Source organism: Mesocricetus auratus, unplaced genomic scaffold, assembly GCF_017639785.1.
Source record: "Mesocricetus auratus isolate SY011 unplaced genomic scaffold, BCM_Maur_2.0 Super-Scaffold_100045, whole genome shotgun sequence".
NCBI classification, from domain to species: domain Eukaryota; kingdom Metazoa; phylum Chordata; class Mammalia; order Rodentia; family Cricetidae; genus Mesocricetus; species Mesocricetus auratus.
Genome location: NW_024429222.1, coordinates 6,498,094 through 6,516,023, shown reverse-complemented (window position 1 = coordinate 6,516,023; position 17,930 = coordinate 6,498,094). Strand labels below are relative to the sequence as shown.

Here is a 17,930-nt window from a genome sequence, read left to right as displayed (position 1 = left end):
AATACACTTGTAGTAGTAGTGTTTTCACTTCATAATATTGAAAAATTATGGTTTTATTTATCTTACTTCATATGTTCATCTAATTTTGTTTACACATAATTTTTATTATTGGGCAATCTATTTTCAATGTTTTAAAATTCCTTTTTACTTTTTTGTTTCCACTTCCCCCTTCTTCCAAAATACTTGTTAATTAACTTCCTGTTTTTAGTTTAGCTCACAGTTATACACTTACAAAAGCATATGCACACAATGTGTCTTCACTCCCCACTCCTGTCGGCCTCCTGCTTATGCTGAAACTCTTCTTCCCTACTCAGCCTCACACCAGTCTCTTCCCGCTCTGCTTACTTAGGGATGTTTGGTTGAGCTTGGATATGGGGTTGTTTACTGGATTGTGAATGCTTTACTAATCTCTACACTACTGAAGAAAACGGTACCTCTTCCACTGGTAACCACTGACTGGCAATGGCTCCTCAGAAAGGAGTGGGGCCTCCTGAGCCAAACCCACTCCCACCCACCCTGCCATTCATGATAGAATGTTGTTCAGGGCTTATGCAGGGTACCTACAGCTGCTGTGTTTTCACCACTGAAATGGCATGTAATATCCAGAAGTGTTTTTAGCAATCTCCCCTATCCACTGGCTCTTATGGTCTCCCTGTCCCTTTTTCTGCAATGTCTTATGGGTCTTGGAGGGGCCATGTACATGTCCAGTTTTAGGGTTAAGCACTCAACAGTCACTTATTCCTAATACTTTGGCCAATTAGCAATCTGCATTAACTGTTGCAAAAGGAACTTCTCTGCCCAGTGCTGAGAACAGCACTAGCCTATGGGTATAAACATAACATATTTAGAAGACAGTTTGTATGTCTGTTAGCAAAGCAATTGTAAACCACCGACCCAAGACCTATATGACCTTAAAGCCATATGCTTTTTTTTTTTTTTTTTTTTTGTTGGTTTTACGAGACAGGGTTTCTCTGTATTGTTTTCAAGGATGTTGGTCCAGCCCGGCCTCGAACTCACAGAGATCCGCCTGCCTCTGCTTCCTGAGTGCTGGGATTAAAGGCGTGTGCCACCACCGCCCGGCAAGCCATGTGCTTTTGACCATATTTACAGTACCAAGCAAATATTCCCTCCCATAGAGAGGTCGCCAAATCCATTCAGATAGCAGTTGGTTATTCCCAAACCAGTCATGCTACTATTACATCAGTAGACATTTCTTGCCTGGCTGGTTGGTATTATAGCATGTTAGGTCCACAGCTTTGTATGACTAGTAATAACTTTAGCCCCCTAGCAGCCATAGTGCTCTCTGGCACTGTGGAAACTAGCTTCCAGTTTAGTTCCAGGTTGATTTTCCTGTGACCTGTATCCACAATGTGTGGTGACTTCACCAATAGGGTCATCCTGTGTAGTTGTGGTAGGCAAGAGCAATGACAATAGTCTATATTGTTTTCCGAGCTCTTGAGGCTTCCCTAAACAACAACACATGGAGAGGTATTTTGATGGCAGCTGTTGTCATTGCCCTTGAGAAAACTGTATAGTAGACATACTGCACACTTGTGAACAGACGGACTGGAGTGGTCAGTGCAGTAATAAAGACATAAGCTCTGCAACGAACACTTAAATCTTCCAGAAGCCACGGAGCAAGGTCGTGTCAGAGAAAGAGAAGCTGCCTGAGCGGAGTGTCACAGCGAGTACCGTACAAGGGCACACTGACAGTGCTCTTATTTGGCATGTCCACGACCTCTTCCATATGCTTGCGGTCCAGCGAAGAAGTGGAAGGTTGCCAGCGATCCCTTAAAAGTTGAATCAGAATATGGAATGTCATATTTATAATTTTGAGGTTGTATATTGTAAATGTCAGGCTAAACAGTCCAATTTGTTTAAAGAAAAGTACCAAAGTATCCAAAAGAATCTGTGGAGTATCTGATTGACTGTTTGGATTTTTCTTTCTATGCAAGGCTGAAATGATAGCAGCTGAAATAGCTCAATCATAATTTGACATGGCTCTTTAATATTTAACATTCAGTGAAACTCATACACCAGATGTAGCTTTTCTTCATCTCAGTTATTTGCCAATCAAACATTATTTGTGCAAGTCATATTATTTTACTCTGTATAAAGTTTATGCCTTTAATATACACCACCATTGGTGTATTTTACTCGTATATATTCTCATTTATGTGACTATTTTAACAGCCGGTCATGCATTGATTATGTGTAGGAACTAAAGGAGACATCCCAAATTTTGGCACAGTAGAATACTGGTTCCGATTAAGAGTTCCCATGGATCAAGCAATTCGACTTTATCGAGAGCGTGCAAAGGCACTAGGATATATAACATCCAATTTTAAGAAGCCAGAGAAAATGCAATTGGTAAGCTTGTTTGAGTGTAAGACCCTTTTTTATAGCACAGGACTCTATACTATCTGCTTATATCGTACACTTTAAACTGAATCTGTTCTCTTTTACAAGCATCAAGTGTCTAATTTAACCTTTTGTTTAAGAACAATCAGGCTCTCAGGAAGTAGCAGGAACAGTAGAAAGTTGGCCTGTGTATACTTTGCCACTTAATCCCAGTTGTAACATCTTACACATTAAAAGCATAGTCTGGAAAGGTGGGAATCAAGCTGAGAATAGGGGTGCATGACTGTCCCAGCTCTTCAAGAGACTGAGGCACAAGGACGACAGATTCAAAACCAGGCCTGGGCAACTTCACAAGACCCTGAATCAAAATACAAAACTTTTTTGAAGGGCTAAGGATGTAGTTTTATGGTAGAGTGCTTGCCTAGCATTGTGCATTGTGAGGCTCTTGGCTCACTCCCCAGTGCTGAAAAACAAAACAAAGTACAGAATTGACACTGTAGTATTAATTGAACACCATACCTTAACCAGACTTCATCAGTATTTGCTCAGTCATTTGTGTGCAGTGGCTTGTAGATACTCACTAAGCCACTACCACAAGACACAGAATGTTCCATTGATACAAAGGAATCCCCTTGTGCCTCTTAGGACACTTCTAGAAAATATATAGTAGTGTTCTCACACATCAAGAGACCTTCACTAATGATTTCTGCTGTTAAAGAAATAACTATTATACAATTCTCTATGCTTATTTCAAACTGGTTCCTACTGTTAGATTTTTGAAAAGCGAAGTATAATTCAAAATTACTTTTTTGCTGAATGCCAGGAGTTTAAATGCAGCTCTCTCTCTTCCCCTAACTATATTTCATGGAGTCTTAATAGACATATTTTCAAATTGGTTCCATGACCCAGTAAATGCACTGAATCAAGTTAAATAGAGTTCTGAAGTTGGTGACCTCTTATCTGTTACATGAATATCAAAAGAAAAACCCATGTGATTGACAGGGAGAAAACATAGCATAAACATTTTGAAATGTGTGTGCAGTCATAATTGTCTTTCTTCTTTTCTTGGTGTCTGTAGTTCTGGGCCCCATAAACCAGTGGCCAGGTTTATGGTAGGTGATCCCCTTTCCAATCAAGTAGCCCACCCGATTATGACTTAAGAAATAGCCCTTAGGCCTCCATTAGACCAGGCAGATTTTGCTTTCCGAGAGCAAGGGAAAATAACTCTTTATGCCTCTAACATGTAAAATTGGGAGCTGTTGTTAGCCATCTTCCACTATGTTAGCCAACAAAATGAAATGAACAGAATCTGAAGAAAAAATAATAATGAGCCCCTACTCAGGGAAAAATCGAAACTAGACAAAGTGAATTCTGGTGTTTTCCCAAATGTACGAGCTTCTGGAGACCAATCATATTTCTGTTGTACAGATCCATGAAGTATCCATGTCACATTATGTGACATTGTCTTCTTTGTTGCTTTAGCTGGGTGTGTTGCTTCTTTGGCTTTAACGTAAAGGAGAGTGTAAACGTAGATTCTCAAACTGAAGAGGACATAACCGCTGCTTCCCAGTGATCGCCTTCCTGTAGCATTCTTCAAAGAATCTGTGCAGAGATGAGAATTAGTGCTTTCTTGGTTTCCTACTTTAAGGGATTGACTGGGGGAGGGGATCGGGAGAGAGAGTACTTTAAAAGTCATTCCACTGAGCTTCCCCAGTTGCCTGCAAGCTCACCTGGGGTTCCCACTGCACACCAGCAGAGGTCTCCACTGCGATCCCACCCAGTGCAGCTTTACCCTCCCACACTGCATGAGTCTCCTTTGGTCAGGACAGCCTTCAGAGCCCCTGCTCACTTGCTTCTTCAGTTACTGAGCAGAGAACATCAAATTAACTGTTGTCCTGGGTTTCTTTGATATTTCTACAAATATCTTTGGTCACCCATGTTCACTGCCAATATAGCACAGGATTTTGTATTCCCGAGGGTGCTACATTTTTCATCATATGTTTTTGAAGCATGTTAGTTTTGGATAAGAATTTTTTTTGCTGAGAAAACTAACCTTAACATAAGAATATGTAGTGTTGTCCATTTACAATGTTTTATTTGGAGGTTGTCAGGTGATAATTATCTTTTAATTGTATTATTTCTGTAATTTAAATATGTATGTTTTTCCATTTGAGTCAGCAGGCTCCCACAACTGCTCAAATCGGTTCAACAGATTCCACAGATGGCAACTTAAACGAGCTTCACATAACAGTAAGATGTTGCAGCAACCTACAGTCCCGAGCAAGCCACCTGCAGCCACACGCATATGTTGTGTACAAGTTTTTTGATTTTCCAGACCATGATACAGCCATCATTCCCAGTAGCAACGATCCCCAGTTTGATGACCATATGTGTTTCCCAGTGCCAATGAATATGGATTTGGATCGGTACCTTAAGTCAGAGTCTCTGGGTTTTTATGTGTTTGATGATAGTGATACCCAGGATAATATTTACATAGGAAAAGTCAATGTGCCTCTGATTTCACTGGCACATGACAGGTGTATCTCAGGTAAGAGTGTGTTCTTGATTCTATAAAATCATAAAAGCAAAATTAAAGTATACCTTAGTGCTATGTCTATAATTTAGTGGTAACTAGTTTCCCTAACCTTAGACAATATTTGTACTTCAGGCCTATAATACTGTTAAAGTTTTTAGTTATTTCCTTGCTTGGAATTACAGCACTTTCAGTGTTTGAGGGCTGTAATAAATACCTTATCGTCTACTTAAAAATAATAGTAACTTCAGCAGAGTTGGCAGTACATGCCTGTGATTCCAGCACTCAGCCTGGTCCACAGAGAGAGTTCCAGGACAGTCTCCAAAGCTACACAGGAAACTCTGTCTCAAAAAAACAAAAAGAAAGACAAAATAGTAACTTCGTTACATTAAATATTAAAAAGTCTATTGTTACTTTGTTCTCTCTTCCCTTCTTTGTATTGTTACCACTGTGTATATGTATATGGTGTGCTGGTGTTTTCTCATTTTTATTGCTGTATATTCATTGCACAAAGTAATGGGTTATGGCTGTCATACATGTATATAACATGTTGTGATCATATATTCACCTCTCTTCCCCATTATCATCTTTCCTCCCTCCATAGTTTCCTCTCCATTGACTCCTCCAAGATCCTCTCCCCTCTCCACCCAGCCAACCTCATGCCCTTACTTTCTCTCTCTTTAGAGAACAAACAGGCAAAGACAGAGAGAGGGAGGGAGAGAAAGGAAAGGAAGGAAAAAAGGAAGCAGGGAGGGAGAGAAGGAAGGAAGGACAGAAGACATAGAGACAAAAAAAACAAAAGCACAAAATTGGAAACCATAATAAACAAACAAAAGACCAATAAGCCAAAAAAAAGTCCCAAACAAAGCTGTTTAAGACAAAAAGTCTACAAAAATTTCGTGTAGTTTGTTTTGTGTTGGCCATCAACTGCTAGGCACAGAGCCTGCCCTTAAGTGCAATTAATATGCCCAGTGAGACTCCGTTGGAGAAATCTAACTTTTATCAATTGCAGATAGCATCTAGGTTAGGAGTGGGAGTGTGTGTCTACTCCTTTCAGCAATGGGATCACATCTGGCTTGAACCTAAGCAGGTTGTGGAGAGCCACCAATAACCTTGGCAATAGCCCAGGATGTTTGAGGGGGTTTCCATGGGAACCACTTGACCAACTATTCAACTGGATATAACCCATTTCTGGAACTAGATGTTTTATTTGGTGGTGAAAATGTCTAGTTTGGGTATAGTCTCCTCCTTTATTTGGTGATCCCATTTATATTTCTTTCAAAATTATACATATTTTAGGAAGCTTCCAAAGCAATAGGTTTCCGTATGACTCCTCAAATAGCCTTTAGGGGTAGTTTTCCCTTTCTTATCCTTCTCAAACATCCCCCTCCCCATTTAATCCTCTCACTCCAATCTCCCCCTTGTCTCCCAAAGTTAATGCTCTATTTCCCTTTCCTGGAGAGATCTTCTCTTCCATACCCCCAAGTCTCTTACTTAAATGTAACCTCTGTGGTTATGCAGATTATAGCATGCCTGTTAAAGGCTTAGAAACTAGTATGCATATATGAAAGAAATCATATGGAATTTGTCTTTTCAGGTCTGGATTACCTACTCAGGAGTTATTTTGTTTTGTTTTTGTTTTTAGCTCCATCCATTTACCTACAAATTTCATAATTTTGGTTTCTTTAACAGCTGAGCAGTATTCCATTGTGTAAATTGCCACATTTTCATTATCCATCCATCAGGGTTAAGGTTTCCAATTTCTGGCTATTCTGGCTGTTATGAATAGAGCAACAATAAACATGGATGAGCAAGTCTTTCTGTAGTAGGATGTAGAGTTGTTTGGGTATATGTCCAAGAGTGGCATAGCTAGATTTTGAGGTAGATCTATTCCTAGCCTCTTGAGGAACAGTCACACTGATTTCCATTGTCCAAGTTTTCACTCCTATAAGCAATAAATAGATGTTCCCTTTCCAGCAGCCTTGGCAGCATGAGCTATCATTTGCTTTATTGATTGTGGTGATTCTGACTGATTTAAGACGAAATCTCAGAGTAGTTTAGATTCACTTTCCCTGATGACTAAGGGTGCTGACGTTTATTCAAGTGTTTCTTGGCCATCTGTGTTTGATCCTTTGAGAACTCTCCTTTCAGTTATGTATCCCATTTTTCATTGAGTGGTTTTCTTGATGTCCAGTTTTTTATTTCTTTATATATTTTAGATATAAACCCTCTATCAGATGTAAAATTGGTGTAAAAAATTGCCATTATGTAGCCTACCATTTTACCCTAATGATGTTGTCCTTTGCCTTACAGAAGGGTTTTTGGTTTCATGAGGTCATCCATTTATTAATTTTTTTCTTTGTTTCTGTATTTTTCTCTTATACAATATAACCAGACCAAAGCCTCCACTCCCTCCCCTCCTTCTAGCCACTCCATTTCCTCTCCCCCCAGATCCACTGCTCCTCCGTTTCCCTTCAGATAAGAGCAGGACTCCCAGGGATAGCAACTGAACACATCATAACAAGATGCAGTACAACTAAGCATAAACCATCATGTCATGGCCGAACGAGTTAACTCGGTAGGAGGAAAAGGGTCCTACCAGCAGACAAAAGAGTCAGAGACACCTCCATTCCCTTAGTTTGGAGTCCCACAAAAAATCTCAAGCTAAACAACCACAGCATGTATGTGGAAGGCCTCGTCTAGACCTTTGTAGGCTGCTTGCTTGTGCCTTAGTCTCTGTGAGCTCTTCTGAACCCTGTTAGTTCCTTATGTGTACTGTGTTCTCATGGTGTCCTAATCCCTCTATAACCCCACCCCCCTCTTCTATGGAGTTCCCTGAGCTCCACCTAATGTCTGGCTCTAGGTCTCTGTATGTACTCCCATCAGCTGCTGGAGAAAGCCTCTCTGATGGTGATTGGGCTAAGCACCAGTCTGTGAGTACAGTAGATTATCATTAGGAAACATTTCATTGACTTTTTGGTTTTTTTTGCCAGTAATGTTTGGTTTAACCTAGGTCTCTGAACCATCCAGCTTTCAGATCCTGACCATCCAGGCAGTGTCCAACATAGGCTGCCTCTCGTGGCTTTGGCCTCAAGTTAGATCAGTCATTGGTTGGCCACTCCCACCGAGCAGTTCCGAGCCACCACTGCTCCAGTGCATCTTGCAGGCAGGACAGGTTGTGGGTTGTAGGTTTTGTCACTGGGTTGGAGTCCCAGTCCTGCCACTGGGAGCCTAACGTGGTTATAGAAGATGGCCCATTCAGGCTCCATATCCTACATTCCTTGGAGTCCTCACTAGGGTCACCCTCTTAGGTTCCAGGAAGTTTCCACTGCACTAAGTTTCCACATTGCCCCCTAAATGCCCGCCTATTCCAGTTGCCCCTCTCTGTGCTCTCTCCCTCCATCCCTCCCTACCCCACAAGATCCCTCCTGTTCCCATCCCCACCCACCCGCGGCCCACCCATAAAATCTGTTCTATTTCCCCTTTCCAAGGAGATCTATGTGTACCCCCCTAAACCTCTCCTCTTTATCTAACTTCTCTGGGTCTGTGGATTGTAATGTGATTATCCTGTACTTAACAGCTAATACCCACTTATGAGTGAGTACATATCATATTTGTCTTTCTGGGTCTAGGTTGCTTCACTCAGGGCAATTTTTTTCTAATTCCATCCATTTGCCTGCAGATTTCATGATGTCATCTTTTTTTTCCTAACAGCTGAGTAATACTCCATTGTGGAAACACATTTTCTTTATCCAGTCTTCAGTTGAGGGACATCTAGGTTCTTAGTGCCTGAGCTGTCAGCTCTGTTCAGAAAGTCTTTTCCTGTGCCAATGAGTTCAAAACTATTCCCCTGTCAGATTCAGAGTATCTGGTCTTATGTTGAGGTCCTTTATCATTTGGAGCTGAGTTTTATGCAGGATGATAAGTGTGGATTAATTTGTCTTATTCAAAATGCAGACGTCCAGTTTGACCAGCCCCATTTTCTCAAGATGCTGCCTTTTCCCCAGGATTTTTTGGGGGTTTTGTTTTGGTTTTGTTTGTTTGTTTGTTTGTTTTTATTCTTCATCAAAAATCAGCTATCTATAGGTGTATGTACTTATGTCTGGGTCTTCAATTCAATTCCATTGATTGACATGTCTGTTTGTATATCAATACAATGCTGTCTTTATTACTATGTCTTTGTAGTACAACTTGAAATCTGGGGTGGTGATACCTCAAGCAGTTCTTTTATTATTCCAGATTGTTTTAGCTATCCTTGGCTTTTGTATTTGTGTCTTTCCATATGAAACTTAAGTTGTTTTTCGATTTCTGTGAAGAATTGTGTTGGGATTTTCATGGGGATTGCATTGAACCTGTAGCTTGCTTTTGGTAGGATGGCCATTTATACTTTACAAATCCATGAGCATGGGAGATCTTTTCACCTTCTGAAACCTTCCAGTTTCTTTATTCAATACTTTAAAGTTTATTATACAACCTTTCACTTGCTTAGTTAGAGTTACTCCAAGATATTTTGTATTATTTGAGGCTGTTGTGAAAGGAGCTGTCCCCTGATTTCTCTCTCAGTTCACTTGTTGTTTGTATATAGGAGTGCTACTGGTATCTGTGAGTTAATTTTGTATCCAGCTACTTTGCTGGACGTGCTCATCAGCTATAGGAGGTTCCCAGTGGAGCTGTCAGGGTCACTTAAGAATGGGAAACGGGGAGAAGAGAGGGGAGACAGGAGCAGGAGAGAGAGAGAGACAGAGACAGAGACAGAGAGACAGAGACAGAGAGAGATAGAGACAGAGAGAGACACAGAGAGAGACAGAGAGAGAGGAGGAGGAGGGAAGGGGAGGGGGACAGGGAGAGGAAGTGGGGAGAAGAGAGAGACATGGGAGGTGGGCAGGGCTCTTTTAAAAGGGAACTTAGTGAATATACACAGGTGGTGCTCTTAGTGGCTATAGCTGAGGGTGTATCCTGTCAGAACCCCAAGGGCAGGCCAATAAAGATGCCTGAATACTAACAACTTATATATACTATCATACCATCTGCAAATAAAGATACTTTGACTTCTTTCTTTCCAATTTGTATCCCCTTGATCTCCTTCAGTTATCCTGTTGCTGTAAATAGAATTTCAGTATATACTGAATAGGTATAGAGAGAGTGTCTTTTTTCTGGTTTTAGTGGAATTGCTTTGAGTTTCTCTCCATTTAAGTTGATATTAGCTATGGGCTTGCTATAAATTGCCTTTGTTGTATTGAAGTATGTCCCTTGTATCCTTGGTCTCTCCAGGACTTTTATTATGATGGGACATGGGATTTTTGTTAAAGGCTTTCTCTGTATCTGATCATGGGAGGGGTTGTTGTTGTTTTGTTTTTCAGTTTGTTTTATATGGTGGACTACATTTATCCATTCACATATGTTGAATCATCCCTGCATCTCTGGGGTAAAGCCTATTTGGTTATGATGGGTGATCTTTTTGAAGTGTTCTTGGATTTGGTTTGCAAGTATTTTATTGAGAAACTTTGCATGTATGTTCAAAAGGGAAATATACCTGTAATTCTCTTTCTTTGTTGGTTCTTTATGTGGTTTGAGTATCAGGGTAACTGTGGCCTCATAAAACAAATTGGGCAATGTTCCTTCTGTTTATATTTTGTGGAATAATTTGGGCAGTATTGGCATTAATTCTTCTTTTGAAAATCTGGTAGAATTCTGTGCTAAAAACTACCTGTCCCTGGACTTGTTTTGGTTGGGAGGCTTTTAATTACTGTGTCTATTTTACTAGGGGCTATAGGTCTGTTTAAATTGCTTATTTGATGTTGATTTAACTTTGGTAAGTGGTATGTCTCAAGAAAATTACCCATTTCTTTTAGATTTTCCAATTTGGTAGAGTACAGGGATTTTTTAAATATGTTCTTATGATTCTCTGGATTTCATCACTTTATTTTGTTATATCTTCATTTTCATTTATAATTTTATTAACTTGGATAGTCTCTCTGCCTGTTAGTTAATTCGGGTAATGATTTATCAATCTTAATGCTTTTCTCAAAGAAACAACTCTTTGTTTCATTGCTTCTTTGTATTTTTTAAATGTCTATTATATTGATTTCAGCCCTGAGTTTGATTATTTTTGCTGCCTACTCCTTATGCATGTGTTTTTTCCTTTTTGTTCTAAAGCAGTTGTTCTCAACCTATGGGTGGGAGGGGCAAACAGCCCTTTCATAGGGGTTGTCTAAGTCACCTAAGGCTATTAGAATATACAGATGTTTACATTATGTTTCATAACAGTAGGAAAATTACAATTAGGAAGTGGCTATGAAAATAATTTTATGGTTGGGGTCACCACAACATGAGGAACTATATTAAAGAGTGTCAGCATTAGGACTGTTGAGAATCACTCTTTTAGAGCTTTCAGATATGCTATTAAGTTACTAGTATGAGATTTCTATGATTTATTTTTTATGAAGGCACTTAGTGCTATGAATATGCCTCTTAGAACGGACTTCTTTACATCCCATAAGTTTGAGTATGTTGTGTATTCATTTTCATCAATTCTAGAAAGTCTTTAATTTCTTTCACCCATTTTTCATTCAGCAGTGAGTTGTTTGGTTTCCATGAATTTCTAAGTTTTTTGTTGTTTCTGTTGTTGATAATATACAATTTTAATCCATGGTAAACAGATAGGATGCATTATTTCAACTTTCTTGTATCTGTTGAGACAAGGCTTTGTGCTGGCATTTGGTGAAAATGATTTTCACAATTTGCAGGAATATTTGAGTTAATGGATAATGAAAAGCATTCTGCAGGAACCATCCAAGTTATATTGAAATGGAAATTCACCTACCTTCCTCCAAGTGGATCAATAACTACCGAAGACCTAGGAAAGTTCATTTGCAGAGAAGAACCAGAGGTTGTTCAGAAACTACCTCCAACATCCTCGGGTGTTACATCAATTGTAGTGAGTAAAAGTTGCTTTCAATTTCAATTACAGTACTTTGTATATAAACTTAATGACCAACTAACTCCACCAAAAACTAGCTGAAGCCTCCTCTAAAATGGATTGATCATCATAGTCTAACATATCATTTTGTCTTAGGCACCAAAACCTAAACCAAGACAACGTTTAACACTTGTGGACAAAAAGGTCTCTTTTGTGGACACCATGCCGCACCTGAGTCCTGTGAGTAATAAATACTACAGATACCAGTTCCCTTTCCTGTAGCAGATACCTAAGAGTATAGACTACACAGTTCCTTTCTGACCCAAGAAGAGGCAGTAGACCCAGCACATCTTTACTAGGGTGCCAGTTTGTGTTTTTAAATCGGTCCCTTGACCTGATAGGTCTTTCCACCTTCCAGCTGAGTCTTCTGCTCCCAGATACACAAAGAAGCTGTGTAAACTCTGTCACCCTTCTCTCATGTTCTTGATCTTACATAGTCAAGCATGTACCTGCCTAAAAAAATAACATACATCTTTTTACCTTTAATTCAAGGAGACTTCGCCTCCTCCTCCTAAAGATGTAAAGGACAATTCCCCAGAAATGGAACACACACCAGAAACAGTAACTAGTATGCCAGCTGTTACATTTACTTCCAAGGTATGCCTTTGTTTTAAAATTATTTTGAAAGGTTTATATTGGGGCTTAAAAGACTTTATCGTGTGTGTTAGACATGCTTCGGGAAATCATAGCATTTTTCCTACTTTTAAATATGACTTCTTCATGATGGAAGATGTTTAAAATGATAAATATAGAAGATAGAGTTGTCCATACACTGGCAGGAAACATATAAACATGTAAAGTAAAATGAATGTAAAAGTCATTTTGAGATTAAAACATTCTCTGTTATTTTGTTTAGTTTTGTTAAGACAGGACTTTGTATATGCTACACTGATCTCAAGGTCATTGTGTAGCTGTGGGTGACCTTGAATTCCATATCCTCCTGCCTCCACCTCTGCGTGATGGTATTACAGACATGCACTACCACACCAGGCTGATTCACAGCCTGCATTCTTAATGTATATTTGGATTCTTACTAACCTGTGTGTTTTAATCTACTCCAAAAATCTAAGGGACTATTTTCTAATGAGTCGTTAATAGCTATGTTGCACATCTCTGTATGTTTTGTTGTTTGAGTGGTGGAGGTAAAGGTGGAGGGAGGAGATGGATGGTGGTGCTGCTGGTGCTGGTGGTGGTGCAGCTTGTGGAGGTGGTGTTGGTGCTGGAGGTGGTGTTGGTGCTGGTGGTGATGGTGATGCTGCTGGTGGTGGTGGTGAAGGAAGAGGAGGAGGTAGAAGAGGTGTTGGTGGTGTGGTTTAGAGACAGAAGTTCATTTATAGCCCAGACTGGCTCAAAACTCACTTCTGCTTTACAGTCCATGCTGGTCTCAAACTCATTGTGATCATCCTGTCTCTGACTGCTGGGATTATGGGCATGAGACAGTATGCCCAGATGTATGTCTGTATACTCAAGTCTCAAATATATATATTTGATTATTCAAATGCTTCAACAAGAATGATATAAAATGTAACCCAAGCAATAGTAACTATCCCACTGTGTCTCTCTTCTACACATTTCACAGGAAAGCAGTGTGGCTGAGGTAGAAGAAAACATAGAGAAAATACAACAAGGAAAAGAAGATGACGTCTCTTTCCTATCTGAAGGTCAGCTTGCATCACAGAGTGTGGCTTCCTCTGAAGACGAAACAGAAATAACGGAAGAACTAGAGCCAGAAGGTGACTTTGTGTTTAAACTGTTGCTTACCTGACTCTGCTTTGCTTTCTCTGGGGGAGCATGCCTGTCTTCCACAACACATCTTTCAGTCATGAAGTCCACCTCATGATCCCAACTCTTAGTGAGGGATGAATGTTCTTCTGGCTGTTATCTCTCTCTCCTTGGGTCAACTTGGGGCTCCCACTTAGAATACAAGTGTCATTGCTGAGCTTGTCACCAATTTAAGTCTTAGACATTTATTTTCTCTTTGGGTTCAGTATTCTCAATTGGATTGTTCTTTGGCTTGACTTTTTGAAATTAAAATCAAGAATTATGATGTTAAAAAGACAACATACCATCGCAATTCATTTATATAAAATGTTGTAAAAGTGGACTAATTCTAAATAGATAGGAAGCAGGTAAGTAGCCTGTGTAAGCCTGGATGGGAGCAAGGGAGAAAGATTCAAAGGAAACCGGAGTGTTGGTTAGGTTCACAACCTTTTTAAATACATGTATTTATTTTACATATGTGTGTACGTGTATGTATGCTACATACACATTTGGAACTCATAAAACAACTTTTGGGGGCTAGTTCTTGCTTCCTGTAGGTTCCAGGGAGCAAACTCAGGTCATCAGGCTTGGTGACAGGCACCTACTAAGCCAGTCTTGTCAGCCAATTATTTGGTATTTTAACTAGGAAGCTAAAGATAGTTTCACAGAATTAAATGTCAAATAACAAATTTTGTAGTTTAAATATGTGAATAGTTTATTATGTATATGTGTGTTTTTAACTCAATAGAGCTGTAATTATGTTTTTAATTAAAAGTAAGGGTAGCATTAGTTTTTTACACAGTATTTTGTGTAAGCCATTGAAAATATCCACTATGTGATGGCAGACATGGGCTTGCTATTATAGAAGCTCTGGCGTCATATTGGAGCTGAGAGTGAATACCATTCTCCACTTGCCGCCCCACAGCCTCCGTGCATTACTCGCCCAGACACTCTAGCAGGTACCGGTGCCTCTCAGACTGGTTATAGAATACACGAAAATCCATATAAATCCACTTAAAGGAACGTGTGGAAGAGAAATGGAGGAAAGATATTCTTTCTATAGTTGATGACCCAGCTTTAGGACCACAGAAACCAGGTGGATCTGGCTTGGTAGATAGCTTATGTCTCATGGCCAGCTGATTGGGTAGGAAAGGGCTAGCTCTCATTGTGTAGCTACAGCTGCGCATGACCTAGTAACACAGTTTCATCAGCTTCCTGTTGAGGTTAAAAAGAGGCAAATACTTGTGGAGGGTGCCATCAAGTACTGTGCAGAGAGACTTCACAATTCAGCACAGTTTCATTACAGAAGCAGAGCACCACTACTGCAGCATAGGTCTGCTCCTGTATACATGCCCTGCATGGCATGAGGGGTCACAGCATACCTTGGTATAGATATGTGCAGTCTGCTGACAGGTGAGTCAGCACAGATGTGCATGTGATCCTTCAAGCACACAGTGATGGTTGAAGGGGAAAAAAGCGGACATTTAGAACATTCTGTTGTTGTTCACAATTTCATTGATATTTTCAACTGTAGTTAACTGGATTCAGACTTTTACTAGCTTTTTAGGCTAATATACAAAGTAATGGATTCCCATCCCTACCTGTCATTATACCTTGCTTTCTTTCACTCTCCTCCCCTACCCCCACCGCAGCTGGTTCCCTTTCTTCTCCCAGCTAATCCCACCTTCTTCTTCTCTATCGCTTATATTGTATTACTTTTAGTAGCTATTAATTGGTATGTCCAGCAGATCAAGAGATTTGCCAATACTCCAACCTGTGCTTTGTGAATATCCCATAAATATTTACTTAATGCCATCCTTGCACCAGTAATATAAATTGTGATGCAAGTGTGGCTTCACCTGAGAAAATGTTCTTCCTTCCGTCTTTGCCACTTTTCTCCATTAAAATATCTGCTGGGTTTTTGTTTTGTTTTATGAAAGAGAAGCCCACCTTTCCTGTGAAGACATCAGCTATGATAGCTCTTCGTCATGTTCTCTACTTGGGATTATAATAAAACTTGAATGTTTTGAGTTTTGTTTGCTACCAGCATATAAGGAAATTTACAAACATCTTCTGGTTTAAATACAGTAAGATGAATATAGGAAGTTTTTTAACAATTGGAGGAATTATGAAGCATAAAAAGTCCAGATAATGAAAATAAAAAAGGAACTGGAGAGAGGGTTCACTCTGTGAGAGCAGGCGCTTGTCACCAACCCTGAGAAGCTGAGTTTGGTTCCCTGGACCCACGTAATAGAAGAAGAGGACTGACTCCCACAAGATATCCTCTGACCTCCACACTTGCAGTAGCCCATGAAGCACATACACACAGATAGCTAAATGTAAAAATCGTAAGAGAAAAGGTAATATCTATTACCTTATGCATTGTTTAAACATGGAAATTGCTCAGGCTTCTTTTTCCTCTCCTAAAGTGTACTTGCAGCTGGAAGTCATAGACCAGGTTGCCTTGTTGTTTTGTGTTGTCCTGTGACATGTGCAGTAAATACATTGGCTAACCAGGTAGTGTTGCCTCGTGTTTTCTGACAGATGAGGACAAATCAGCTTCTGACAGTGATGACTGCATCATCCCAGGCTCTGTCTCCAAGGATACCAAACAAGTGAGTAGCAGGGTGCCAGCACAGTGTTCTAAACTAAGACTGACTGACGTTTTCAGTGTATCACTTCATAAATGGAAATATAAGGCAAAAATTGTTCTGAAAAATTTTTATTTGTCTACTACAAGACAGTTTTACTGATGCAGTTTTTCTCTGTATGTATGTGTGTACACATGTTTATATGAAAGCACTCGTGTGTGCTTGTTTGTGGAGTCCAGGCATCAACACCAGGGGTCTTGCTTAGTAACTGTGTCTTGTTTTTGAGACAGAGTCTCTTGCTGAACCTGATGCTTTGGGCAGGCTATCCACCCAGGATGCCTTGGGACCCAACTGTCTCCATCGCTTTAGTGCTGGGCTTATAGACTCACACTGCTGTACCTGGGAATCAAACTCAGGCTCTCATGCTTGCATGGCAGACACGTAACCAACTGAGCCACCTCTCGGCTCCTGCTTATACTTGTATTGTGAAGTGGATTTCAGAGTCTAAGTATTACTGTTGCAAAGAGCACCTGACAGTGGTATCGTGGTCCAGCTCTTGCTAAAACCTGCTGAGCTCCTTGCTTCTCCTTCAGTTTCTATGTACAAAGATGCATTAAAGCAGATCTGCATCTCAGAGACTACAACAGTGAGATTGCATTGGGACTATACTAGCTTCATCGAGTATTCAAATCTAAATTGACAAGCTGTTAAAATTATTTCACTGCTGACAGAAAAACTAAAACCCTTCAGAAAAATGATTAAACATGCCCAAGAATTCTTTGTTTTATATCACATCACTGAAGGGTAGTATATAAAATGAAATGTTGAAAAGAAAATTATATTTCAAAATATGCATGGGGGATATCCTGCATTTAGGAGCATATTTTTTATCATAGAGAGGGGTAATGATTTTATAAATTCCATGTAAATGATACCAGGCAGGTAGCACATGCCTGAGTTCTCAGTACTCAGAAGAATGAGGTGTGAGACGTTCAAGGTCAAGCCTCACTGCCTTCCATAAAGAGCAAGGGCTGGTGAAGATGGTCCAGGGAGAAAGCTCTTGTCTCCCAGCCTTAGGCCTGTGCTCAGTCCCTGGATCCCACATGGTGGAAGGAGAAAACAGACTCCTGCAAGTTGTCCTGTCCATGCCTGCATCATGGCACATGTGCACTCACACACACACACATGCAATAAATAAATATGTAATGACCATTTTTCAGAAAAGAAAGAGACAAGATCTGTGGGTATGGTTCAGTGGTAGAGCCTGATCCCCATCACTACAGTGAAAGCAAGGATGGGGAAAGTAGATGTAAATAAAATGAAAAGGCTTAGCATTCTCTCTTCCTCTATATTAACTTCCTGGAACTTTTTTTTAAGAAGTTTGGCTTTATTGAAAAAAATCCAATACTTCTTTTTAACTCCTTTTACATATTCTAAACTCGGTAGTACAAAACCATGAGCATAACGTGGTTGTTACAGCCTCCATGAAACTAAGACATACTTTTTTGTGTAAGTGTGCACATGTAGAGACCAAAGGCTGACACTGGTGTCTTCCTCCATCACTCTTCACCTTTTTTTTCTTTTCTTTTTTGGTTTTTCGAGACAGGGTTTCTCTGTATTGTTTTGGATCACCATATTTTTAACATGTCTCTCACTGAACCTAGAGCTCACTAATGGATTAGACTGTTGCAGTGAACTCCAAGAA

General features: G+C 39.9%; 1 protein-coding gene across 4 annotated transcripts in view; it reads left to right on the top strand.

The window, feature by feature from the left end:
• The window catches only part of Rpgrip1l (RPGRIP1 like), a 92,875-nt gene that overhangs the window by 44,438 nt on the left and 30,507 nt on the right, over window positions 1-17,930 (top strand). For all 4 annotated transcript variants that reach the window (XM_040735284.1, XM_040735282.1, XM_040735283.1 and 1 more), the window contains 7 exons: window positions 2,219-2,370; window positions 4,540-4,909; window positions 11,641-11,831; window positions 11,970-12,053; window positions 12,366-12,470; window positions 13,453-13,606; window positions 16,179-16,249. In XM_040735284.1, the coding sequence (XP_040591218.1) occupies window positions 2,219-2,370; window positions 4,540-4,909; window positions 11,641-11,831; window positions 11,970-12,053; window positions 12,366-12,470; window positions 13,453-13,606; window positions 16,179-16,249 (1,127 nt within the window). The remainder of the gene's footprint in view (window positions 1-2,218; window positions 2,371-4,539; window positions 4,910-11,640; window positions 11,832-11,969; window positions 12,054-12,365; window positions 12,471-13,452; window positions 13,607-16,178; window positions 16,250-17,930) is intronic.